Source organism: Bombus bifarius, unplaced genomic scaffold (assembly GCF_011952205.1).
Source record: "Bombus bifarius isolate JDL3187 unplaced genomic scaffold, Bbif_JDL3187 scf7180000008494, whole genome shotgun sequence".
In the NCBI taxonomy this organism is placed as follows: domain Eukaryota; kingdom Metazoa; phylum Arthropoda; class Insecta; order Hymenoptera; family Apidae; genus Bombus; species Bombus bifarius.
In genome coordinates this window covers 114,778-142,678 of record NW_022884684.1, presented here as the reverse complement: position 1 = coordinate 142,678, position 27,901 = coordinate 114,778, and the positions used below count along the sequence as shown (strand labels likewise).

At 39.0% G+C, this 27,901-nt stretch overlaps 2 protein-coding genes across 12 annotated transcripts in view; both read right to left on the bottom strand.

The window, feature by feature from the left end:
- Positions 1-1,018: 1,018 nt before the first annotated feature.
- LOC117213065 (hydroxymethylglutaryl-CoA synthase 1) lies at positions 1,019-2,964 on the bottom strand. Its single transcript, XM_033458338.1, has one exon. The coding sequence runs from the start codon at positions 2,378-2,380 to the stop codon at positions 1,019-1,021; it is 1,362 nt and encodes a 453-aa protein (XP_033314229.1). The 5' UTR covers positions 2,381-2,964.
- A 1,521-nt stretch (positions 2,965-4,485) lies between these two features.
- Positions 4,486-27,901, bottom strand: part of LOC117213064 (septin-7) — a 43,351-nt gene continuing 19,935 nt past the window's right edge. For 6 of the 11 annotated variants that reach the window (XM_033458337.1, XM_033458336.1, XM_033458335.1 and 3 more), the window contains 9 exons: positions 15,837-16,314; positions 13,864-14,071; positions 13,529-13,781; positions 13,099-13,288; positions 12,832-12,997; positions 12,320-12,361; positions 11,523-11,658; positions 11,284-11,447; positions 8,903-10,182 (listed from right to left, as the gene is read on the bottom strand). In XM_033458337.1, the coding sequence (XP_033314228.1) occupies positions 10,023-10,182; positions 11,284-11,447; positions 11,523-11,658; positions 12,320-12,361; positions 12,832-12,997; positions 13,099-13,288; positions 13,529-13,781; positions 13,864-14,071; positions 15,837-16,314 (1,797 nt within the window). In that variant the 3' untranslated portion in view covers positions 8,903-10,022. Of the gene's footprint in view, positions 7,927-8,902; positions 10,183-11,283; positions 11,448-11,522; positions 11,659-12,319; positions 12,362-12,831; positions 12,998-13,098; positions 13,289-13,528; positions 13,782-13,863; positions 14,072-15,836; positions 16,315-27,901 lie in introns of those variants that run through there. The other 5 variants (XM_033458326.1, XM_033458327.1, XM_033458331.1 and 2 more) reach the window with 4 other exon arrangements.

Here is a 27,901-nt window from a genome sequence, read left to right as displayed (position 1 = left end):
AAGAAAAAATTTGCTATTGTACTATTTTTTTAATGTTATTGTAATATCGAAATTATTGAAATAAAATGTATATGATGTACTTCACGTTTATCTATCATATAATTAAAATAAAAATATTTAAGAAGATATTAGTTAAACAAGATAAACATTTGCTTGTGAATTACGACGCATAAACTACAAGTGTTCGCTTTTTTGACAAAATATATCAAAATTTGAAAATTTTGTTGTAATTAACATACCAGTTGACTTACATATGCAGGGAAAAAACAATAAAATTATTGAATTATCTTTTTACATACAAGCCATTTCACTTTCGATATATTACACTTTATGTACATATGGATATATACCCTTAATGTAGGAACAACTTCAGGAATGTAGGCATAATCAATCCTTCTATATGTGCATACAAAAAACTGTGAACATCGAAAGGTTAAAGGAACAACGTATTATTAAGGCACTTTTTTAATATGTGCATAAATTCTGTGTTTAATTCTTTATTATTTTTATAAATATTTACATAATTAACCAATTAATATTAAACAAAAATGCACTAAAAGGGAATACTTCTTTAAAGGCTTTTTACATGAATTAGAAAGTGTATGTTTTTTTTCATATTTTCATATGAATATTTCTAATATAATAAAGCACAATGATTGTAGCTTCCTTGCTAACTAAAAAGAATATAGAACATGTACAATAGATATATTAAAAACTGTACATAATAAATAAATATATATATGAACAGAGGTATTTTTGTGAAAGTAATTGATATATCTATTATATAATTTGTATTAATAAATTTTTTATATTTATAAATAGATTTAAAAGTCAAAAGTGTACATTTCATAGCATATGAATGTCGCATTAAGAACATTTTTGTTTGGTAAAAATATTTTATACTAGTTATTAACTAATTCATTTTTTAAATTATATACATAATCATACACCACCGTGATTTTGATTCGATAATTGATACAAAAACCCCAAATAGCTTATTTAAGGAATAGCAAAATCTTCACACTCTATTGTAAGTCCTTCTATATTTCTCATCCACTTGTACAAGATAGTAGGCTCCAGGAAACATATTTTTAGTGGTACTATGAGGAGTAAATGGTACAGTATGACAATTCTGTTCACGCCATTCTAATTCCTTTGTATAAGCTTCTGGGGAAATCTTTTGACGAGCATCAAGTTCTTTTTTAATATAAGAGAGCGAAGAGATAATTTTCATTAAATTTGATTTTTCGTTACATTCGTTTGTTATCGTTAATGAATACATAGTAGAACAAAGTCCCGAACCATATGAAAATACTCCCACCTTAGAGCCTGCTAATTCTTTTATAGGCTTACTAATTAGCAAGGAGGCCAATCCAGTGTATACAGATGGAGTATACATATTTCCTACTTGATTTGCTATCATTAAAGAAGGCTGTGTTTTCTGCTGAAAATTTGGCTTACTCAAATTCATAAATGATTTCTCAATATCTCTATTAAAATAAGTGTCTTCTAATTTAACATCGTGAAATTGCGCTAATTCTGGATGTTTTTTAGATACTTCCTCCTTAGATATGTTTAAGAAATCAATAAAAGCTAGTCTGGCAAATGATTTTTGTACTAATTTACAGTACGGAGAATGAAATAAAAACGCGTTAAAGCTGTCTAGAGTCACATTGTGATTGTGCTTGTTCCTCATCTTTTTACAGTAAGTCTGATAACAAGTATCTAATGCATTAAGATAACACTGAACCGATAATTTTCCATCTACAATAGGATATTCAGACTTTAAATTTGGCTTGTAAAAATCATACGCATGTTTCATGCACGATGATCTTACTCCACGATCAATTATTAAAGGTGCATTTGGACCAATTAACATTGCCACAGCTCCAGCACCTCCAGTTGGTCTAGCACTTCCAGAAGAATATACAGCATTATCACCCGCAACGACTAAGGCCAGTCTGCCGTCCCAGGCACTGCTTTCTACCCAAGATATGGCATTTAAAAGAGCAGCTGTACCTCCATAGCAGGCATTGGTTGTATCAGCTCCTTCAATGTCTGTACAATCATATGGTTCAAACAACTGCATAAGAATAGATTTAACTGATTTGCTCTTGTCTAATATGGTTTCAGTTCCAACTTCTAATCGTCCAATATCTTGCGGTTTTATTTCATACCTATCCATTAATCGGTGCACAACTGTTAAGCACAAAGAATTAATGTCTTCACGGTCATTGCAGAAACCCATCCTAGATTGACCTAAGCCAATAGTGTATTTCCCAGCAGACACACCATCAAATTGTTCCAACTCTGTTTGCTCAACATATTGAGCAGGAAAGTATATTTCTATCGCTTTGATACCAACGTCTTTTGGCCACATGATATTTGACTTTAATCGATCGATTTTGTCAGATGTTGTAATATACTTTGTAGTTTATATAAATCTTCCTGTACATATAATTTTTCTGAAGTAATCCTTAAAGTACTATGCTTATGATAATATATAGGAAACGTATAGTTTTCTTGTACTCGAAAATGCACGTGATGCCGGTTGACCGTAGAATATGAATTAAACTCGTTCCCCAAATATCGTTACCTTCGTGTAATGTTTTCTTGACACTTGACTGCAATGATAGTCTTGGAACGATAAGAATTCAGCAAATATTATTTTTGAAAATTTCATTCGTAGTTTTGAGTCGACAACTTGCAACGAAGAAAATGTGTGCTTTGAGGACGGACACTGCTACATTACTTACTGCTAGATACAGACCCACTGACGAATCCAGGTTAGAAGTGAAACTCGACAGGTGAAAATTACGGTCACCGAATAACTTCTTAGCACGTACTTTGAAATTCGTTTGACCTTTTTTTTTCTCACTTATAGGTTTCACTTGCTAATCGATCTTATTAGAGGAAACCAAATTTACAAACTAACGTTCCTCGCTTAAATGCTGCTCATCGAGCTGTTGCCGCCGCTTATTCAACCAGTCACATTTCCTCTTCTCACATGGAGGGGATAAAAAATTCATTTATTTAGATTCCTTTACGAATATATTACATTTGATTTATTTATATCATATGTATCCTTACATATTTCAAGATAATTTATTCTCTTTTAGATATGTTTTGAACATTAATTTTTACATTTCGCAATAATCTGAAAGAAAGTGCGCGACGGAAAATTACAAGGACAAATTTTTAAATATTTTGTCCATCCTTTATTATTTCGATTTTAATAATATTTTTTGTGTGTGTACATTGTATTTGTACGTATGTAAGTTAGAATATAGGATACCGGAAAGGAATAGATTTGATCAATGGATCAATAGATTTATAAGAATTGGACCATTTACATATGCCGTAATGTAATGATACAGATGAAAATAAGCATCTAGAATCAATCTTCATTAGTGAGAATACTTAGTAATGTCGATCGAAGCAAATGGTGCGATCTAGTCGGGAAGAATTCACTACTAGATAACAGTGGAAATTTCATTTTTCTAACACAATTCTGACCTTTAATCAGTAGATTCTTCTATATGGTGTGGCTAATAGAGTGAAAGGAAACATTCGTCAATCGATTGGCATTTTTGTGATGTAAGAATGTATATATTATTTATGATTTTTAATCATCATATCGCCTGTCGTTTTAATAGTTTCATACAGTATTTAATTTATTTTGCCGATATGAAACGAAAAAATTGCATATGAAATATTTTTCTACATATAATTAACATCACAAGAACATCGGGTTCATGATCTTACATCAATAATTCAAGAGCCAATGATGTAGGCAAATTTTATGCGTTTCTTTTAACATTATAATCTGAAATATATGTAATCAGAAACGTTTGGACTCGTTTAAAAATCGCTTACCTCTTTGTCACTTCTACTTATTTTTTCTAATACTTACATTGTGGCGTAAAATTATGCGTCAAACTTTTGTTACGAACGAACGTTGTCTTGCCTATTGGTACGAACGAGGGGATGATAATTTTATATGAAAATGGCTTTCTTACCGGAAATTAGATTACAAATTTTTTTGGTTGAAATAATGGAATTTTAGAAGGAGGAAAAAGAACGAGCAGAAATTACGAAGAATCAATGTTGAAACGAATTACATACCTCGAATTATTTGGTACGTTCATTTTAGGTTTGCGAAGAAAGATTTGGATATTGTAACATCGACAACACGTAAATTAATGTAAAACAGCAATTATCCGTTCACTCCTTTTTTGTTCTTATGTGATGCATTTTGTATTACGTACAATGCATATATACATAATTTTATCTGCATAGGAATGAAAAACAAATTTAGTATTCAAAAATGCACAAAAGATGGGTTCGAAACGCAGTAACATAGTGTTTGATAATTTTGTATATAATTTACTGAATACATAATCCTAAAGTATAATAGTAATAATAATAATAATAATAATAATAATAATAATAATAATAATAATAATAATAATGTACTATACGATATTTTTCTGGATATCATTATTATTACAATATGTTCTACAAGATAGCGGCGGCAGCTTTGTTTTCGTCTGGCACGGCAAAATATAATTCGCGTTTGTTTTACCTACTTTCGCTTTACTTTTTCCTTTATTATTGTTGTGTTGTGCCTCGCGTATGGCGTATACGTATAATATGTGTAACGATCGTGTATCGTGATGACTCACGCGATTTATGACGATTAACTATTTAAATATTATAAGCATTGCTGATTAGAGTAAACATACAGTAAATCATACACTTCCGTTTCGTCGACTTTTTATATCTTACAGCTACGCGTAATACAACATTGAAATGTATAAACAGCTTTTATTTGGTCAACTAAGCAGATGCATAAATCCTTAATAGCGATAAGATAAGTCTTTTGCTTTTATTCATCATTGAGATATACTTAGGTCTTAGAAACACGAAGGAGTTTATCTTCCGCTTTATAACTTTCTGAAACGTCATTCTCAGAAAAGTAAAAACTTAAGTACTCGATTATTCCACTTGTTTTCTTGTTCTTCGAAGAGATAGATACGAAAATTTTCAACAAAATATCCATTGCAATTTGAATCTCGTATGGTATTAAAAATCTTAGTTTCCATTAAGTTGATCTTCGCTGTAGAATGTGCGTTTGTACTTCGGATTTCGACGTCTTCCTCATTGGAATTTTTATAAAAAAAAAAAAAAAAAGTGCAAGTTCCAATGAGTCCTCTTAAATAATTTCCTTTCTCCCTTTTTTTTTCTTTTTCTATTCTTTTACACAAAAAGATAAAAGAGAACTGAATACAAAGGAAAATCCTCCGTTCTTGAGAGAGTCATGTATGTTTACTACTGTTTAGATAAAAATATCGTACTGTTCAGACGTTTTATACTATTGAGCTTAATATTATTCAGTGCAGAAATTGCGAATCATTCAGTTATTTGTTAAATGTCCGCTTTTAGATTCATTGCTGTTTCTAACATCGAAGAAGGTTGTATCTCTAAGCGCTCTTTCTTCCTCTTTTTTTTTTCTTTTCTTTCTTTTTTCTTTCAGACACATCGATATTTTGAAAAGTATCTGTTTCCACGTAGTTCCCAAGTACAAATCGTTCTAATATACCTTAGCGTTACGTTTATTATCTTTGCTAATAAACTTTTCAAACTATCGGCGTCGTTCTCCGTGCGATCGAAGCGATTTGCTTTGAACTTCTAAATGGATTGTCGGTATCGAGAAAAGACCAAGGTGACGAGTCGAGTCTTTTTACCTAGAAAAATCCGTACAAAATAGGAATGTAACACGTAGTTTTTCCCAATAAATTGAGACGAAATCCTTTTTTTTTTTTTTTAAACTTCTTTTTTCCTCCGCCTGTTATGAGAAAATCGCACGAATCTTATTTTACAAAAACTGAAGAATCACGTACTAGCGTTATTATAAAATGCTTATTCTCTTCGTATTGGCACACCAGTAATTCAATTAGCTTAGAATACAAATCCAAGACTGGGCAAACTTTTGGATTTCTTTTGCGAAGATTCTGATCTGGCGAGAACGTTCCTCTGCAAAGTATCCGATAATAAAAGATATAGATAACAGCAGAAACAAAAGAAACACAACTGACCGTATATGCGACGTAAAGAATTCAAGGAACTTATTGCTAAATCGGTTTGCCCATCCTTGTTGCATATACCAACGTATACTTGGACGGGTTCGAGACGGCACGGTTATTCTTCTCGTACATATTCCGTATCAATTCGATTACCATCCGCTTTGATAATAAACTTAATTAGCTCGTAACTCAATAATTTCTATGTCCTTTGATTTTGCAGTGAACTGAAATATTAACGCACTGTCTCGAATCACGACGATCCAGCATACACTTAGATTTATTTTATACAATTTAATCTTACCCGATTTGTCTCGTTATCGATACAACTTAAATTTACACGAATTGGACTTATCCTTACGATCTCCTCGATTTCATTTATACATAAATATATATTTATATATGTATATATATATGGCCACTGCTTCATTTAGAATCACATTCAACGATCCGACGTAGAATGATGCGAGTTGAGAGTTGAGTGAAAAGACGAATAACGTTGTCCTTTCCTTATGTTTAAGTTTCATCGTGTTCGATAATTCGTTACGTTATAAAGCAGCACGCTGTTACTCGCATTAAGCGAATACTGAAAGGAAGAATATGATTGATGTAAAACAATTATTTATACAATTTGTTTCTTAGGGTGAGCATCATCCCTTTATAATTATATAAATGCGCTATCCTGTAACAATTTAGGTTATGTAATAGAAACATCGATATAACTTATTGCTAGCTTTTGATACAGAGACCTCTTTCGTTTATTAGGTCGATAGTGTATCGTACGTTTCGATTTTTTCTTCCATGGAGAAAGATATTTTTACGCTCCGCCTAGAAACAATAGGTGTGCAACAGTACTTAGAAACTCACGTTCAACCGAATCTGCACTTCCAGCTACGTATGATACATAGAATGTATGATACAAGAGCGATTATCGTTCGATCATTTTGTTTTGACACTTAAATCTCCATGAATTGCCATTAAGATCTTACACTTCTTGATATTTTTATATTATACACCTATATTAACATAACTATCGTATTTAAAATATCGACATAAATATTGACATATAATCGTGATATTCAAAGTGTTAAAGACAATATACATAAATAATTCAGTGTGAGAAACGAAGATTGATCGAAAGAAATCAAAGATCTCTTGTCTCTCTTTCGGCATCCCTTTGAACACTTTTGTTAAAGAAAATTACGTCCTTTGAAATTATGTCTACATTTTGTACAATTATTGTTTATCGAATTGTACTAGGTGTGATTTTGTCGGGCGTTAATAATAGGAAGCGCGAAGAAGCACAGGCAAACACGACAGAACAAACACTTTCATTTTCACTCTTCAAAGCATAACACGTTTATGCCCGTAAAAGAATTATTAGAATGCCGAGGCGGTCGTATAAACGTTATACGAATGGTATACACAGTACACACGTCAACTGCATGATTTAAGCAACACATATTCCTATCTTGTCTTTTAATCAATTAACGAATCTCCCGAGCCACGCCTTATCTTTGCTGATTTCGAAATGTGCACGAGCAACGTTGTTCTAAGATGTAAAAAATCGTAAAATATCGTATCGTGAAAAAATGAAAATTTTGAAAAGCCAGATGCAGAATAGACCGGGAGATTTTATCGATAAATCTTTCTCAAGTCAAACTTTTTTTTTTGTTAATTTATATCCAATTTCTCTTAAAGAAATCGTATTATCAATATGATATTTTTGAAGAAAAATTACTATCGATTACTTTAAGAAAAGCTCACTCTTCACGTTGTCTTTCTGAAGTCGACTTAGAATAGTCCTTTCTTCTTATTCTTCTTATCCTTACCGTCGACTGCCCTGAAAAGAATTACAACGTCAGTAGAGATAAGAAATTGTTACATTTATTAGATGACAATAGAACTTACAAAATATGTTAATGAATTTTAAGATGTAGTTATTTACTGATTTTTCTTCTGCTTTTATGAAGAATATCGATGACTTGCAACAAACTACTATCTGGCTATTCGTAAAAACATAAATATCCTTGTTATCTGATTTTTATATATTCATTAAATTAATATGTCCATTTTATGGAAAATGATATAATTCATCATCGTTATATAAAGTACAATCTCTTATGAAATTCATCGTGTAAGATATGCAGTGCAATGTGTATATCCATCAACAATAAAATTATCGTATATATACAGAAATATACGTATAATCTAGCCATGCCAAAATCATGCTTCGAGATACTTTTAATATATACTTTTATGGGCCACGACTATCGAGTCACATGCTATCTGCAAGTGTTACTTTCTGTTTTCTGAATGTTAATGTATCGTACACTTGTTATAAGTAACTTAAGAATATTTTGCTTTTCAAATTGCAACTATTTATATGTATATAGTCGTTATATGTGTAATTAATAAACTGTTGAAGCAATACATGTTTAAAATCTTATACGTAACAAATCAGATCTTTGATGTTCAATTTGTAATGGAGAAATACATATAAAATCGCTATTTTCCATACATATTTGTGCATGTGAACGTCAAAATACATAAAATGTGAAAACACATAATACGGAAAAGGAGGCGTAACGTAGACACATGTTAGGCAAGTACGATATGCCACGCTGTATGTTTTAAAGTCACGTTCAAATATTTTTCTGATACTAATCGGTATCATCCTGGACATCGCTTATTCGCAATAAGGCTAAATAAAACGAGGGCGACGAAGATGGTTAGTAAATGTTTTAGGAAAGCATTACGTTTATTTGCGAAAAAAAGGTTTAATGATGAAATTAACAATGCATAGTAATCGTTTTTTCTGACCAATTATTATTGATCGTGTTTAGTATTACCCTTTATCAAGCTGTCTCTCGGTTCGACTCATATCGATTTGAAGATCTGAAAAGAGATATTAAACTCGTATGCAAAGGGAATGTCAATACATGCGAACTGGAATGTATCAATGGAAATAAAAGTAACAAAAAGGAGAGAAAAATAAACAGACAGCTTGTTCAGAGTTTACAATAGCTTTCCATAATACTTGACGAAGTGTGAATGTTATTTTGAGTTCATACAAGTTAAGTTATGCATGAGTGTAACGCATGTTGCTGTGAATATAAAACTGTGATATCCATATGAATATAAAGAGTTTTTGCAACGCTTACGTAAATTTTATCAAACTTTGTGCCAAAAATATGCCTGTCTAAAAATATCTATCTGGATAACGTAAGACTACCATCAAAATTTATTTTCGATACGAAGATATCTTCTTTCTCTAGTTCTTCACTCTAAGATTTAATGTCTTTCGCAACATAAGGTTTATCATCGTCGCCTATAAATAAACATCAGACGTTATTCAGCTTCCTTAATGGTACTTCGATTCTATTATAAGTAGACAAGCATTCGTGTGACAGTGATTATCGTAAATACCACTAATTCACTTCGATTCCAAGCTGACGGTGATTCTTCGTTATTTATGATATATGTGTATTATAAACTTGGTCTTATATTCAAGGATATTCGTCGTTTTCGTTTACGAAACGTTCGAGAAACAAAGAAAACGTAAGTGATAAAGATACCTGCTACCGTACACCGCAGCAACCGAGTTATACTATTTCACAATAGTCTTAATTAGCATACTTTTCAACGCGAACACCTCCTGCTAATTATAAAACAAAGCTAATCGAAAAAATAACGGGCAGACAAAAAGATACACAAATACTCGTACGATGTGTAAATTAAATTTCGTGGACGTATATGAATACGCATTGTATATATCGGTATATTTGTACGTACACGTTGTATCGTCGGTAAAATAAACACACGCAACAAACGTATAAAAAATGAGATCGACGTTAATGTTTTGAAAGATTTTAGTCCTTGGACACAGCGACGTAGAGGCATTTTGTGAGTAAATGTAGATATAGATTCTACGATCTACTAAGGATGCTCGGGATGTTGTATGACAAGCTGTATCTGTGTAGGGCTGTCTTGAGGTGATTTGAAACTGGTGTGACGGCGTAGGAGACTTCCTATCCCTCGGGAACCCTTCAATGTACCCCCGCCACCGCCAGATCCCTCGGAAGACACTGATCCCGTCCTAAATTAAGGGACACCCCGATATGGTATACACACAACAAACAAACAAGCGCAAGCATCACATAACATTCGTCCGTAAAAAAAGCTTTCTTAAATGAACACGCCGAGAATATACTTGTTCCGTTTCATCGTATCAAACATTCGGTACTAATTTCAAATACTAAGCGTTCCAAACGAAAAAAACTCCAAGTAGATATCTTTCTATTATATGCACGTATTTTGCGTTTTCGGTCTTGCAGTACACGTAATCGTGGTGCACAAGGAGCAGACATCGCATACACGTGGAAACGATGTATCTTTTTTCGAATATTTAAAAAGTAATCTTAAAAACAGAAAAGAAAAAGAAAAGAAGAAAAATTAGTCATCTAAAAAAGCTTGGAAGCAGTAATATTTGAATGGCTGATTTGCCTAACAATAGCCTGTTAAAACCAATCATCTTGGAACGAAACAAAATTGCCAGGGAATGTACCGAATCACGTTGAATTAATATCGAATGAATACATTATGTTAAATGAACTTGAATTACGTTCAAAGGGATGATTACGTTATACATGCTTATTAATAATTATTAGTAATTTCCTGCTATTGGACTAAGCTGCGTGGTACCATTTCTACATAAATTTCGAAAAAAAAAAAAAAAAAAAAAAGAAAAAATCGGATATGGCAAATTTGTCAGAGAGAACGGCAAGATAAGAAAGAACGATAATCGTAATTAAGATTAGTAATAGTGAATTATAATAAAATACAATTATGCTACAAGCTTATTATAAATGCTTTTTATTGCACATATTCAGCCGAATGATCTTCCTAAAGCAAAGATTTAAGCAATTAAAAGATATTTCTAGTTATTTGCATCTCATTTAGTTCGATAAAGTATTCGGTATACTCGTTAAAGCGTTACACTGTCCATCTATACTGTTTCCCCAGTTACTATAAGTATAAAGCTATATCTTGCTAATTTGTAAAATAGCTTTCCATTCGTGCAAGAAGCAGATTTTCTTCTTTGTATTTAATATCTTTTCACATAAAGAATGGTATATCGTAACGATTACGAAAATGTGGACAAACGGAAGCAGATCTTATACACTTAAACAATACTTACTCTTTCGAATTAGCTTCCAGGCTGCGTCTACGTAATTCTTCGATACTGTGTCCAGTCTGTTGTTCCCATGCTAATTTTTCAGTCTCGAATGCTCGTCTCTTTTCCTCTAGTTCACGCACTTGTTGTTCCAAAGAGCGTCTCATTTGTTCGTGCCTTCTTTGTAGCTAAATCAATTTTTTCGTTGATTAAAACAAGTTCTTTCGAAGATGCGTACGTATACATAGCCGATGAATACTTACATCCGCTTCCGAGTCCTTAAGTTTTTGCTTCTTCTCTCTGACTTTCATTTCAAACACCTGCTCCATATCAATCTCCATTTTCTTCATTTTATTATCATGTTCCCTTTTCTCTTCTTCCAACTGAGCCAGCGGATTCCTACAAAACGTACACGAATAATTCAAGGTCGACGATATTTTGTTAAACGAAGATAAATATTTTATAAAAAGTTTCTTTACCAATCGCTTGGGTTGTTTTTTTTTTTTTTTTTTTTTTTTTGGTGGGTGATCTATCTACGTGTATGGGGAATTGCAAACTGAAAATGTAACTTGTCGTAATAATTGTAAACATAAGAAAGATGGAAATGGAAATTAAAATGCCAGAAGAAAAGGAAACGTAGACTAAAACTAAGCGGATTCGCGTGTTATATCCAATAGTACTAAATATAATCAGCGATAAAGATTTTCTAGCTAAATTATAGCAGAATTAAACTATAATGCGATCTACTTGTTTAAAGTAAATATCCAGTCAGAGGGTTCACTACAAACATAATCTTTATATAAGTTCTTGATAAATTCTGATAAACGATGTTTTGATAAACGTCGATTTTAGCGTCTTCCTGAATGAGCGACGTATACAATTATTATTCCATTTTATGCGATTAAATTTTAGAATGTACGCATGTATCGACAGAGTGAACCGCCCCTCCCTCTTTAACTAAATAAATACGCGTAGAACTAAATGCGTAGAAAATGGAAATTGGAGAGGCTTGTGCACACAAAACTATATTACACGATCCCGGTCTTATTGAAAGACTTACCACACTGTCATGAAACTGTTCATCACTCCTGGAGGGCACAAACTAACCAATAAGAAATCAGCATTAAAATTCACGTATGAGATATACTATTAAAAAAAAAAGTATTTTCAGGATCACTTTCGTCGCTAGCCTAAACTATAATATGTTAATAATGTTAACTAATATGACATCCGATTCAAACGTATATGACTTACAGAGATAATCTTCAGTCTTCAATAGTTTGCATGCACAAGCTTTTTACACTGTTATGGTAAAATGAACAAAACAAAACCAATAAGACTACGAGTATCTATGTCTGCGTTAAAAAGAAGAAAACAAAACGGAAATTGACGTAATTAATTATCGTGTTTTATGGGATTTACAAATATCATTAAACTTTTACTCTGTAATATTTTCCTGTTCTTAATCCTATACATGTATGTATATGTATATACGGACGTACATAGTAAATTTCAGTTTTCCTTTTCAAGCGTCTTACATTTATAACAACTAGGTACGAATGGTACACTTACTTATTGGAGACTTTTGTCGGTTTTCCATCCACTCCAACGCCGGCTAACGTGCGACATCGGAAATTTTCATAATGTACATTATTTGTCACGTCTTTCAAATCTTGCAAATGCGTCCTAATCACCATGTTTCGGAGTGCTATGAAGTCGCAATGTTCCAAATTTTCCACTAAACAATCGGAAGAAAGAAAGCATGATTTCTGCTCGAAATTCGAACGAAGCTAAAACATTTGGAGAACTGTTCTCAAGCTATTCTCTAGAATTATATACCTTCTGCAACTCCCCAAGGATACTTCCTTCCACGAACTTTCCTACCATCGTGTTCGACCACGGTGTTTGCACCCACCACCGCAAACGGCACTCTTTCTCTAAGAACTTTATGCAGTTTACTTTCTTCTTCTTCCTCCACTTCCGGGAACTCGTAAATTTTTATCTTGTGTTGCGCTATCTCGTTCAAAATCTAAACAATCAACAACGACAGATTGCAGCTTTAAAGACGATCAAGCAAGGTTACACCGTTTTTCTAACAAATCGGCTACGCGTCAAATGGTGAACGCGTTGACGCTACACCGCAAGTTTACAATTTGACACGCACCCGTGCGAGCTATCAGCGATAACTATTCGACATACGAAGCAACGCGAGAGAAGTTTGTTCGCGCGTCGATACGCGATTACAACCGGTTTACTCGATAATACGAACCTGTTTCTTAAAATGAGCACATTCGTCTGGCGTCATGGTGTCCGCCTTCGCGATGACAGGTATAATGTTAACTTTGTCGTGAAGACGTTGCATGAACTCTACATCCAACGGCTTCAAACCATGGCCGGAGGGTGCGACGAAGTAGAGACAACAATGTACTCGACTGTCTGGTATCTGCCGTCTCACTACACGAGACTCGGCGTTCAGGAACTCCTCGTATTTTGACTCGATATATTCGATCACCGGTACCCAACTGAAACAAGAATATCTTTCTTAACTCTTTGTTGCGTAATTCCATTCTAAATCTGTGTACACGTTAGTTTCATCGAAATTACCAATTGCTGTTGTCGACCGCATCGCCAAATCCGGGCGTGTCAACGACGGTCAACGTGAGATTTACACCGTTCTCCTTTAACAATACTTTGCTAGTCTCTACGGCTACGGTTTTCTTCACCCTAAGGCTAGGACCGGGATACTCAGCACTGTATATATCAGCGAGGAACATGGAATTGATCAAGGTGGATTTTCCTAGTCCCGACTCACCTATGTAGACATACAAAAATATTATTTATCGGAGTAACGAGGAATAATTGAAACTATGGAAATCGATTACTGAGTAAGTTTATTTTGCTACACGACCAAGCATTTCTTTTCTTTGATCTTCTTTTAGGGGGCAGTTTGAAATACCGAACGGTACCCTGACCTTTCTGCCCGCGTACCTTGAACTGACCAAAGTGCCGCGCCTTCTCTCCTTCAAGGATAAGCGTCTGAATTGCTCTATTTACGGAGAAATGGCTCGGTTTATACCGGTACTAATAATAGCAGCACTCCGCCTATATTCTCGAATTTCAAACTTCCATGCAGACGACACGACGCGACGCGACGCGATCTATCGCCACAACTTTTCCAGAATCGCAGATTTCTCATTGCAGAATATCGATCGTTTATTTATTACCAATCGATTTGGTCAATATCTTTTTATGACATGAAATTTTACAAAAAAAAAAAAAAAAAAAATAAAAGAAAGTAAGATACATAAATCGATAGAAATTTGAATCGTAATTCTCCTGAAGCAAGAAATTTGTATACATATCTCCACGTGAATTTAATGTCCAGCGATTTAAGCTGGAAACTAATCGCAAGGCAAACTTGATTTTAAAAAGGATTTTTCAAAGAAAATAAGGAGCATGAGAACCACTGCTGCTTCGAGTCAGCCCTAATCCAGTCGAGTGAAAGAGCGCGTTCTGCACGTGTTAAACAGATGGAGGTTCATAAGGCAATATCGTCGACGAAATTGAAATACCAACCGGAGAAACGGATCTCTCTTTGTCCCTGGATCTAGGAAAGTTAAAGGACGACAAAAGAGAAGAGAGAAGAGGAAAGAAAAAACAAAAGTCCGGCGTGCGTTTATTCGCACAATGGATTGATATCCGTACTCGTTGATGCAAGGAAAGGGACGCAGGAGAAGTCGTAGCGTACATTTTTTACGGCCCCTTTGAGAAAAACGAATTCCCTTTACAACGAATTAGAACTCGCCTTAACCGTTCGTCCCCCTAAGCCTTACGTTCTACGCGATCATTATTTTTCCGCGCCGCTCTTCTCGCCTTTTTCTCTAGATTTCGCGTATATGCAAACTCACGTCGCGTTAAAGAAACTCTGTATATTCTCGAAGCGTCCTGTTTTGCGACCAAGTTTTTCAGGACCGGAAAAAAATAAAAAAAAATACATAAAAAAAGCTCCGCTCCCCAGAGGCTTAAACCCAAAAATTGCATCACACAACGAAAAATGTAAAACGCCGACACATAATACAATATGGCTACGTCGTACCGCCGCCTATCGGTACTTTTGCCTAACATACCATTACAAAAATTCACGTTTATTGCGAATAATGTACTTAAAATCTGTATTTTCTGGACTCGATAAACTCCTTTGTAAAAATAAAAAAAAAAACTGTATATTCTTGAAAATATCGGTCGTTGCACTTAAATCGATTAATCCGCAATTACCTGGATACATGTTCGATCAAGCGACCAGTATTTACATAAAGAGTACCGTCCCGAGTCTAGAGAAATCGAGTATGGCGTAACGTTGAGAGCCAATTTATTAAAGTCCATCGAAATACATACGTATCGAAGTAAATTGCACGCGATACTACTTGCACCTGTTTATCTCGATACTACGATGTAACATCAACGCATAACGTAGTCGACGATGTACATAGAGAGCGGTGGACGCTTTTCGTGAAGGGTCGAGGGACCGATCGATTCGTTTTTGAAGAAAAGAGAAAGAGCAATACGATCGAACTAACCGACGACCATCAGAGTGAAATCGAATCCCTTCTTAACGGCCTTTCTATAGACTTGGTTAGGCAGATTCGCGAAACCCACGTAACCATCGAGTTCTTTGGGCTTGGTCTGTGGCGTTGGTCGTGGATGAAGAACAGCGGTTTCCTTGTTCTCGTTGCTTCTGTTCGACTCCCGTTTATTGCTGTCCTCCGATGCATCGTTTTGATTCAGGATCACCGTGGACGGAGGTAATCGTGGCTTGGAAGCAGGCGCCGACGATGCGACGCTCGTGTACACGGTGGAGGAGGCTGGCGGTGCTGTGTTGGGCGAGGCGAGCGTCGTGACCGTCGTGGTCGTCGTCGACGACGTACTCGTCGACGACGTGCTCATCGACGACGGGGCCTGCGACGGAGGTTGCGGAGGCGGCACCGATGGCACGGATGGCGACGATATTATTCCGGCGTTGTCGCCTTTGAAAAATAGCTCGCGCTTCGCCTGTATCTGCAAACGAAGAATATTTATTTACGCTTTTTGTACGATTACATCGACCGCGATAAGCGATCGAGTATTTGAAGAAGCACAGCTTTTAACGCTTCGAGGACCGTACGTATGCGTTCTATAGTTCTCGCGTATTTTTCGAGCGATTGAAAAGGTTGAAAAGGTCGCTCGGAAAGTTCGACATACGTTTATCGAATTATGTAGGTGGCATTTTGTTCCACGACCTTTCTCCATCTTTCACGCTACTCGAATATTCCATCCTTCCAGAACCTCTCAGGTTCTTCGGCGAAAAATTTGTCGACATCGTCTTTCACGTCGACCAAAGAGTTAAAAATCCGAACGAACTTTCCCACCAGCATCCAACGAGCGTGATATCTTGTTAAAAATCAACGAACGTTCGTTGCTTTCTTTACCGTCTTATTCGGCGGTAGAAGTAACGTTTTTATTCGCGTGAAGTAAGATGCGAATTCGCGTCTCCAAACCTCAAAGTGTTAGTACGAAGGACTGTTTCGTACGTGAAAAATAAGGACGATTCTATCTGATGTATATCGTAGTATGTATTCATTTTTAGCTTCTCCGAAATCATCGCGATACAGTACGTGTACCGTCGATAACTTGCAACGTTTTTTCGATTCTAGGATCTCTGTAAATATTGTTGCCGTTCCTTCTTCTATTACGTTAGTCAGAGGTCACTGAGAAATACCTATTCACGCCAATAACCATCATCGACGGGCAAAAAATAACAACACGTACCTACCAACGGTCGATATGTCTGCAATCTGCCCCAAATACATAAACGCCAGCAGCATTTACGTATTTCTTCCAGTTTTTTCCCTACTCTCGCTGCTATTAGCTATCTTTTAAATCGTACGGTGACACGCGTATGCACGCACTCTGATCCAGTTTCAATCTCTGTTCCGTTTTGTTTGAAACCGTACGTATATTATACGCTATACGAGGACATGTGCCAATTGTTTCTACACCGCTATAGCTTCGTTATTCGAGGCATCGTTAGCAGCAGTCGGATCATTGATCCGACCGCGCGAATTACAGCCAGTCTATCCTCTTTCCTCGCTTCTGTCCATCTTGTACTTCTATGATAAACGCGGCTACTCTCATCTAGTTCTAAGTTCGCCGATCTCCATTTTCCTCTTCCGTCTCTCTCCATCTTTTTCTTCGTTCGCGTGCCAGGAAGTTTGAATCGATCGAAAGGATCAACAAACACGCGTAAAAACGCAAACAGGCCAAATAATAACGCCGCGTCGTAAAGGAGCGACGGTTTGTTTGTTCGCGATCGATACACGCTTTACGTACGTACGACGCTTGCGACGAGCTATGGTCAACTTGGAGTGGCGGTGTGTCTTACGAACTTCCGGCCGGAAGTGGCCACTGTGTTCGCCGTACTAAACAGAGACCGCAGACTACCGTTGACGATTTAGGCTACGTAAATCTCGGGCAAAATATATAGGTCGAGTAACTTTTTCCCATAGTCGGAAATATACGAGCGCGTACACGCTTCCCAGAAAATCTAATTACCGCGCGTAACCAAGTTTTATTTTCTTGTTTTTTTGCTTTCGATTTTTTCCCCATCTTCGGTACAGTCAACGTAATTACGACAGTCAACGTTCGTGCGAATGTGAGAAACGTAAATACCTTCGTGGTAGAAAGGATACGCAACTACGTATGGCGTATTTCGAAGACAGGCGCGTTTAAGAAAAAATTTGTATTCGTTTTTTATCTGGCGTAGCCTGGTTTCGCGAGGCAAACCGAAAAGAGCGTCAGAGTTTGCGTTTGAAGCGCGAAACCTTTTGCGATGCCCGTTGCATTCCGCGACGTCAAAGACAGCCACGTTCTCCCACCGCTAGACGCGACTCGCGAATAAAAAGGAAAAGAAAAATCGTGTGCGCCGCCATGCTTTAATACCGGAGCGTAGAAACGAAGCGGCGTACAGTGAATCATAATGCGCTACGTGTTCCGTTACGATTCGATCCTATCGGGCACCGCGCGTACGATATAAATTAAATAGCTGGCTCGTGCTCGTTAAGGAGCGGCGAGAAACGTGCGTAAGGTCAAGGCGGAAACGACCGTCGCTTACGCGCGCGTCCAATTTTCGACATCGAGTTTCGCCTTTCCCGATATCCAGCTGGTCGATAATGCGACGCGCGTTCGCGTGCGTTCGTTTGCACGCGTCACGTAATAACGAGGGGATCTCGAAGGAGACTAGCTGCGGCTAGTTAGTTCTTCCATTTGCCGAGTCGTAAATTCCCCGAGAGAGGCTTCCTCGCGCCACGGAACCGACGTTGCTGACCGACTCGCGGAAATGGATCGTGTTCGGTCGAAACCTTTGTGTGTTTGCGTATGTGTGCGCGCGCTTACAGAAGCAGCAACCCAGAGTCAACGTACGAACGATTGCACTTTCAGGGTGTTTTACACGTAGGCGACTTGGTCGACATAGACTAAACTGTATCGTTATGCGAGTGTGTATGTACGTGCGGCGCGATGGTAAACTCGCTTCGTCCAAAATCGATCCGAAACGTGGATAACGGAGCGTTGGAAGGTACCTGCTTTCCATTCTTCTTTTTTTTTTTTTTTTTTTTTTTAACACGATTACAGGCTAACGGCGAGCGAGCTTTGAACGGTAAGTGGAGTAAGCGAAACGCTTTAAGCAAGACGCTGGCGTCTGTTAGCGCGCGTAGAGAAGAAAAAGGGCGTGCGTCGAAGGGAAGCTAAAAAGTATCAGAGACGCTCTTACGTTTCCGTGGAAGCTAAATATATACGTACATATAAGCCGTGGTGAAACTAGTTTGACTAAAAGGTCGAGTCGAAGGTGGCGCGTGGACTCTGGGTGGCCTCGACCGTATCATTTCTAGGAAAAATCCACAGCCACGTTGATTACGGAGACGCCCTTTATTTACGGCACGATGTAACACGGAGTTGCACGCGTCGCATCCAACGAGGCTGGGCATCCGCCGAGAAAGAGAGGCTCTCTCTCGGTCGAACCGAGTGCAGCATCGTGGAACAGAAACCGGTCCGGTGCTCTGTGTAAGACTGTACGCGACAGCCAGGCAGCCTCGTTCCAAAGTCCCTTCGGAGAGATCCAAAGGAGGTGGTGGACCGTAGTGGACGCACCGTGACAATTTAGCCGTGCTCTCTCGCTTCCTCTCTAAAACCTTGAGGCTCGTCGGCTAGAAACACGGAACAATGGAGAATCGAAGAAGCTCCTCGGAACGTAAGATCATTCCACAACCGAGAACTCGGTCTCGAGGTCTGCCTGCCGTCATCGAGAACGACGAGCCTCTCGCAACGACGATACGCGATTTTACGCAATACAGTCGCTACGATTACAATTAAACAACAACAATTAAACAGCAAACACATTTTTAGTTTCACGGAGGTAAACTGTTCTCGCCTTCCATCCAATATTCGGATTATTCGTGTAAATCGGCATACGCGACGTGTTTCCCAAACGACGAACCTTTGGAGGAATCGTTACAGATTCTAAACGAAAAGAATTCGGTAATCGGTCAGCCCTGGAACAGGAACGAGGTGGCTGGCTGCTGCGACAGAGGCAGCTCGACTTTTCGCTGATTGCCAAGTAAATCGATCGAGATCTATGTTCGTAGGCTGACGTTTTCAGCGACGAACTTGCACGCTTTTTAGACCGTAAACCGTAGAACGAAATTCCGTCTGGAAGATATTAGGAAGGAAAACGCGAGTGAGCGCGGACAGCGTGAGATCGGTCGATCGTTTTAGCTAGATCGAACGACGACGACGACGGCTTTGGAACGACGACAACGGTTGAGAAACCTGTACAAGCTTGTCGTTAATTAAGGGCTTGCCAGTAGCGGTCTATCATCGGAGGAATCTAAACCCCACGTAGAACGAAAGCAGCCACTTGTATCGTATTAAAGCGGCGAGGAACAAAAGGACTTCAAAGGAGAGACGAAACCATGTCGAGGAATCTTACTTTCCACAGAGCGATCGATTTATAATCGACCGTTCCACGATGGTGAGTCTTTCTGGCGTGGCCGATACTTCACATCCGATTAATCGACCTACGCTTTGCTTTTTTCCTTTCTGTCGCCAAACTCGAGAGCGCCGTATCGCGTAGAAAATTTAACTTGAAATTCAAACTTGCGTTTTACGGGATTCGCGCGACTGTCCACGAGCGCGCCATAGAAAACCATCGCGCGATGATACGCGTACGATCGCTTAATACGATTCTGCAGCTCGACGCAGCATCGTATATCGAGTATAAATTTCCCATTCGCGCTTCCAACATTTGTAATTGGTTTTCTGCCACCGCGCTGCTACGTCCATTTGCGAACGAACAACGAACGAACGATGGTATCGGTAAGATAGAATCTTCTTTCGACGAATGCGGTCTTTGGGCGAAAAACAACAGCGATCGTATGAAAAATATATTTTGAATTGGCAACGTGAAAGAAGGAAGAAAATAGAAAGAAAGAGAGGGAGATAAAGGGAAAAAGAAAAGTATTCATTTATTACGAGCGAAGAGAATATCGCTGCGATCGGGGATCATCTCGGGAAACTTGTCTTTCGCGCTGAAATTTCTAACTCGTGCACCGTCTGCTAAAAGCAGTTTTTGCCTCGAGGGAAATCGCATTTTATCAGATTTTCTCTTCTTTTCGCGAGCAAGCTTCGGACTTAGCCCTGGCGAAATACATCGAGACGACGCAACGTCATCTCCACCGTCTTTCGCGCAACTTTTAAATACTCTTCTTCGCTTGTTCCTTTCCCAGCTATCTTTTACCCCGCCCGCTTTCACGACCGTACAAAATGGAATTATTTCGCCGCTCGTTGGTGGAACCCGCAGCCTGCCCGAAAACGCTCTGTCGTATCTTTGTAGTTGTATAATTTTTCTAGTCGTCGTGATTCGATCGTTGCGGATCAACGTTTCCTTTTCTCGTTCCGTATTATCCATCGTACGGATCTTGTTCGCGTGTACGTCGAGCGCGTTGCCGCTAGACCGAAGAAAATTACCGAGTAACACGGAGGAAATACGATAAACGGAAACTCGCGACAGTCAGCGTTCGAATATTTGTACAGACTTTTCACGTACGCGTTGTGCGCGAGATCTGTGTCTTATTACAGTGCTTGCGTTTCAAAATACAGGGTGGTTGGTAACTGGTGATACAAGCTGAAAGGGGGTGATTCTACGCGAAAAAGGAATTTTTTTTTTTTTAATTCTTCCATCGAGACAACGATCCACAGTGAGATCCGAAAATTCAAAGTCGATTTTCTCGAAAACAAAGCCTCAAACGAAAAATTTGTATTCTATATTTCCGACTTATTTTTTCGCGTAGAACCACCCCTTTTCCGCTTGTACCGCCAGTTACCAACCACCCTGTATAAAAAGCCTGACATTTACGATATACAATGTGCGTACAGATACGCGTACCTAAAAGCTTCCCGCGGTAAGTGTTCGAATACTTTGGTCAGCCACCGTGTAGAGGTAAAGAGGAAGCGGAAAGTGCAGAAACGAAGCGCGTCGAACAGAATCGTTCGGTCTTTTGGTTGGGGACGAGGCTTGGCGAAAAATCTCGGACCATCGGTGAAAGCTACGATATTTCCATTTCACCGAGGGAAACTCCTTCCGGTGGATCTAATTCCAGTGGAAGGACAAATAATCCTTTCTCCATTCCTCGAGATAAGAAACGTAGCGAATGAGTGATCGACATGGAACTTGTAAATAGCGAACCAACCACTTGCAAATCGTTCCATGCGAATGCGATGTCGGATTACGTATCGATGATTGTTTTGAAATTTTTCACGCTCAATTGAATTATTAACTCGCGTTATGTTTACTAAATTTAGTTTTCTGGTTTATCGTTTTCTAGTTTATTACCCAAATTCTAGTTTATCGCAAATTTCAATGTTTGTAATAATTAATACTAAAAAATAACGCTCTTGAATCGTTTAATCTCGCGCAGAAGAATTACTATAACTTATTACGATTTGCGCTTCGAATAGTCAATCGACAGAGTCCGGTCTAGCGAAAAGTCTGGAGTATTCAGCACTCTAAGGGTTAATATCAAAGATTAAAAAGCGGATGTTCAAATGAAAGACGATAAACTGCAGCTTCGAAAGCGGCTAGATACATCGCAAAGTGTAATTAAAATACGTGCAAATTTGTACCTGACAGTGGCCTGCGCGTTGACAATCGTCGCTTTACGCGACGTCGGTGGATCGCGTGGAAAGCGCAACGAAGAAGCACGAATGTGGCATAATCGATAAACCGGATTAACAATTAACGTTAACGGCGAGGTTGTTGGAACGAGTCGCGTCACTGGCGTCTAGTTTCGTGGCCGTTTCTTCCAGTTGCTCTCTCGAGATTCCATTGAGAACACGGTGAACCGATATCGCCAACACAATGGAGCCTTAAAGACCGTTTGAATGGAGCGCAGATGGCTTTCGCGATCGCGCAACACCTGTCGCGTTCATTTACATCGTTGTAGATCTGCACGGGCCGCGTAGATCCGTCAGATTTTCCGTTAACTATCTTCCTCGTTGGCAGATGTTAACCGCGTTCGGACAGGTGCTCGCTACGCTGCCGTCGTATTCAATTTGGCGAGGAAGAATTTTGGCCAAACCGAGGACGCATCATAAATTATCGTAAAAAGAAAAAATAGAAATTAATATTGCGAAATCGTACTTTTAAAGACGTGAACATAGACGAATTATTGAAATACGTTTCTGTAAGTTAACTTGCGCATAACATCGTTTAACGTTACTCGCGAGACGCTCGTCAGAAACGCGCAAAGTCATCTCGAGTTGCTAGTTGGTCCGACCGAAAAAGTCGGTTTCTCGCTAATTCCGAATAGTCGTTGATCGTGATCGTCGTCCAGCAGCTAAGGATACGCTAAGAACAAACGGTAACCGTCTTGGAACTGTTGGGAATTTGCATCGATGATAGTTGGATGATGTAAAAATAGCAGAGAGAAAGGAAGCGGATACACAAATATGGATATGCAACTTGTTTGGTCCTCTTTTCTTATCGTGTAAATAGTCACTTATAGTCGGTTGTCAGAATGTGCAGTTAGCGTACGTAAGAGTATGTACGAGTCCCAGAAGTATTCCTAATCTTCTCTCCGATTGTCGACTTTGAACGACTACTTACTAACGGTATTTTTATAATACAAATTCGACATAATAATAATAATAATAATAATAATAATAATATCATCAAAGGAATACGAGCGATAAAAATTGTTCTTCGAATTTCAAATAGTAGCGTCTCGCGTGCTACGGTGAGTCCTACTTTGAACGATCGACATCTTTTAAAATACAAATTCAATATCGTCGATAAGAGTTATTTTGACAGGTTTCGAGATTCCTATCGATGATATGAAATTTGCGCTTTAGAAGATATCGGTGGTTCCAAGTTGGCAATTCGATAACTACGAATATCTACTTGCGTGACTCATTGTCATGCACACGTACGCAACGATACGACACGATGATGTACTCGTTGCTTGCATTTATCCTCGAGTTCTTATTAATCGTATTAATAACGGTTCGTACGTCGGAAACGAATACGAAAAGAAGAGAACGACGACGGCCATAAAGTGGTATCGGGTCTGCGCACAAAGCTATTCGAGATATGTACATATTTCGTTGATTTCCCAGAGGAGCATCCGGTGCGTCGCTTTTTTCCGCCGGAAGTGGAGGAGAAATTTTACGGTGGAGAAGCTCGCGATTCTAACATATATATATAAATATAAGATAGAAGGTTGCTTTAAGTTGCCTGTTCGGAGAAGGGGAGAGCTGATCGAGAAACAACAAGGTCACGATCTATCGGAAACGTCGCCGCGCTGGTCTATCCGTTCGATAAGATTCGTGGAGAAGAACCGTTTCCTGCGTAAGGCCTACATGGCTGCGAAAGCGAAGGCGTGGAAAGGCGTTTAAAACAAACAGAAACCTCTGATAACGGATTGAAGAAAGTCTGGTAATTCTATAGACGTCTGGCGAGCAACGAGACAAACGCGTTAAAAGCCGCGTATACCGCAGTGTCTGAAACTTTCAGATTATTACTTTATCTCGTGTCTTACTGCGAAGAAAATATTTGTAGAATCTTCTTTACGAGTATATGGTACGTATACGCGAAACTGCTTTTCATAATAACGCTATATCACGAATTGCTAATGACTTTGAAGTTCACAAACACTATACATATGTATACATAAGTGGAGCGAAGCGTAGGATAAGGTAAGGTAAGGTAAGGTAATGTAGTGTAAGGTAAGGTAAGGTGAGGTAAGGTAAGGTGAGGTAAGGTAAGGTGAGGTAATGTAATGTAATGTAATGTAATGTAATGTAATGTAATGTAATGTAATGTAATGTAAGGTAAGGTAAGGTAAGGTAAGGTAAGGTAAGGTAAGGTAAGGTAAGGTAAGGTAAGGTAAGGTAAGGTAAGCTAAGGTAAGGTAAGGTAAGGTAAGGTAAGGTAAGGTAAGGTAAGGTAAGGTAAGGTAAGGTAAGGTAAGGTAAGGTAAGGTAAGGTAAGGTAAGGTAAGGTAAGGTAAGGTAAGGTAAGGTAAGGTAAGGTAAGGTAAGGTGAGGTTAGGTAAGGTAATGTAATGTAGTGTAAGGTAAAGTAAGGTAAGGTAAGGTGAGGTGAGGTGAGGTTAGGTTAGGTGAGGTTAGGTAAGATAGGGTAGGGTAGGGTAGGGTAGGGTAAGATAGATCGTATTAAATTCACTTTGATAGATTCGACGTGTAAGGTAATGCTATTGACGCGATGTTCGACAAACAAACACGCTTTAAATCAAGCGATAGAATCGTTACACAGGTACACCGCTCGATAGGCCAGAGAACTTGGCTGCTTCGTAAGACGTTGAACGCTGCCAAAGTTTCGCTGGCATTCCGTGCGATATAGTCGCAGTGACAAGCGATCGCTTTCTACTTGAACCTTAACCATATGTGCTCCTCGTATACGTATAACGCTTTAATCAAAAACTTCGATAAAGTAGAAACCGTCGTGCTAAATCGGATACGCGGCTCTTCGTCGTTCTTCGTGCAGCTTTATAACAAATTGAATGTATCGAATCGATCCGATCGCACCGCGGACGTTCACGAAAATTTGTTCGTCTTTTAAATATCGCAATACCTGTCTGCCGTTTTCTGCGTTCTACGTTTTCGTGTTTACCAATTTTTGCATTGTAGGTCTAACGACAGACCCAGTCCAGAAGTAACGCCACGAGGCGTTAATAATAAGAACAACCCTTAATTACCACGGATTACCGCGCTCAACGAACGGCTAATTAGCCAAGGATTTACGAAATATCATTCCGCGACGTGGTGATTATTCGCTCGGAATGCGAGTGCGGAGCGTCGACGATTCGCGTGATGCGCCGATAGCGTCGGAAAATTTGCCCCGCTCGTTTAACCCGTTTGCTCCGTCGCAAATTGTACGCTGTACATTGTACATTGAACACGCAGCGGACTCGGAAATAACTGTTTTCATCGACGAGGCGCGGCTCCTCGAAGTTCTTCAAAGTCGAAACTCGTAAATCGCGGTACCGCGTGTATCGTGCGATTAATTTACTATCGTCGTGGCCGTTCGGTCTCGCGTGGCCCAGATTTCTACCGTCCAATGGACCGCTCTATATCGTTATAGCAATTCCGTCCAACGACGCGTCTCTGTTGTATTTAATTCGCCTGGAATCCTTCGTGGAACAACGAATTCCAAGCTCGTAGACTCGCGCTGCCGTGTCGTCCGTCCCATTGAACGTTCTCGCGCGAAACCAGTTGCGATATGGAACAGCTGGAAATTCGGTCAGCTTTCCCTCTTAAATTTCCTACTCGGATCGACCCGCAGATTGTTCGCAACTGCCGATACGCGTTTATCGTGTAAATTTCGAACGTTTCAACGTGAAACGACAAGTTTCTTCTTTGCCGTTTTCTCTCGCGATTCTTTAACACGCATCTGGACAAGTTAATTGCCGAATATAAAGAACAACCTGGCTAGGTGTATCGAAACTGGCAGGCACTTGAAACGCAGCAAGCAAGCAACGGTCTGGTCTGCCTTTATTCGACGAAGAAAGCGTTTTCTTGCGACTTGTTCTTTCGACTTTTGTTCTTCGTGAAACGCGTTGCCACTGCTTCGTAAAACGCAACCTAACCGTCGACGTTGCTCCGCGTTTCAAGCACTCGCATCGTACATTCGCCTAACCAGGCGCAGTCAGTAACCGAACGATCGATCTTCCCTCGCGATTTATAAAATCGTGGAAAAGTCTCACGCCACTTACGATAACTATTTCGTTATCGCAAAGAGTCGCAATGTACGTTTAACTCTGCTGCGTCGTTCAGCTCGTTCTCCGTTCGAAATATTTCTTATATCCGAGGAGAACGCGTCGTAATACGCGCCAGCCCTTGATCGAAATTAACGGCGACGCGCCTTCCTTGAAAACGTAATTACACAATGTCGAATATAATTGTTCGAGTACTCTCGTTCGTTGCTGTATTTCCTTCGCGTAACGTTCGCATTTTCGTTCGTAGTAGCACGCTCTCGATGCACGTTGCGTTTTACAACGATCCGTTTCGTGTTTTTCAGTGCCACGGGGAGATACTATTTTATAAATAGATATGAATTAATCGAAAGCACAGACACGGAAGGGGCGATGATAAATACACGCTCCAGTATCTAATCGGTCTTCTACGTAATTTGCGTTACGGCATTCGCTTTTGCATACCGATGATCGCACTGGAATCGCACCAGTGATTACGGGGCCTGGATTTTTTCCGCACCGACGCGACGCCGCGACGCTTCCACTCGCGAATGCAACGCGGCGTGCCACGTAGTTTTTAGAATACAATGCCGTCACGAATATAATAGAAACATTCTTCTCCCCTTCAGTCAACAACGATGCTGTCTCGTTCTCCGCGCAATCTCGCCAATCCGTAAAGAGAACGAACAACGCGATTTTCAATTTTCATTCGCTTTCTATTTGCTTTACGTATTACGAAGCCGGCTGCGACTGAAGACTCGGCCTTCGTCACGGTTTCCTCAAACAGTAGATTATTATATACTATTATCAGCGTATAATTCCTTCCACGGATGATGGGAACGTCGCAAATTTAGCGGACGAACGTGGTCCGGTATAAAGCGAAGAGGAGTAACGCGTGTAATTAACAGTTGCAAATAGAGCCGTTTCGGATGGTACGGCGGGTGAATCGAAACGGTTGAACGTAAGGGGGGAGTCGTGGAAGGTCGAGGGGGATTGTTAGAAAAATCGATAGCTGCTAACGCCGCGGTCGTTTTCAGCTCAACTCCCTTTTTTCCATTTTCTCGGTGTAAAACGTTTGCATTTTTTTGCTCGCGTAACTACGTGTTCGGATGGGCCCCAGGAAAGACGACTCGTCAACCAGCTTCCGCCGTTGCAATCACACGACCGTTCCATTCACGCGTCTGCTCCACTTTCGAGTTACGGTTAATCAAAGGAAGGTGTAGAAATCGAAGGGCACCGAAAACCTTCGATAACGAAATTATTCGGTTACAGGCACGAGCTTCTCGAGGAGCGTGGACATAATTGCTCGTATGGAAACTAGCGCAAACGAGATTCCGAATTTG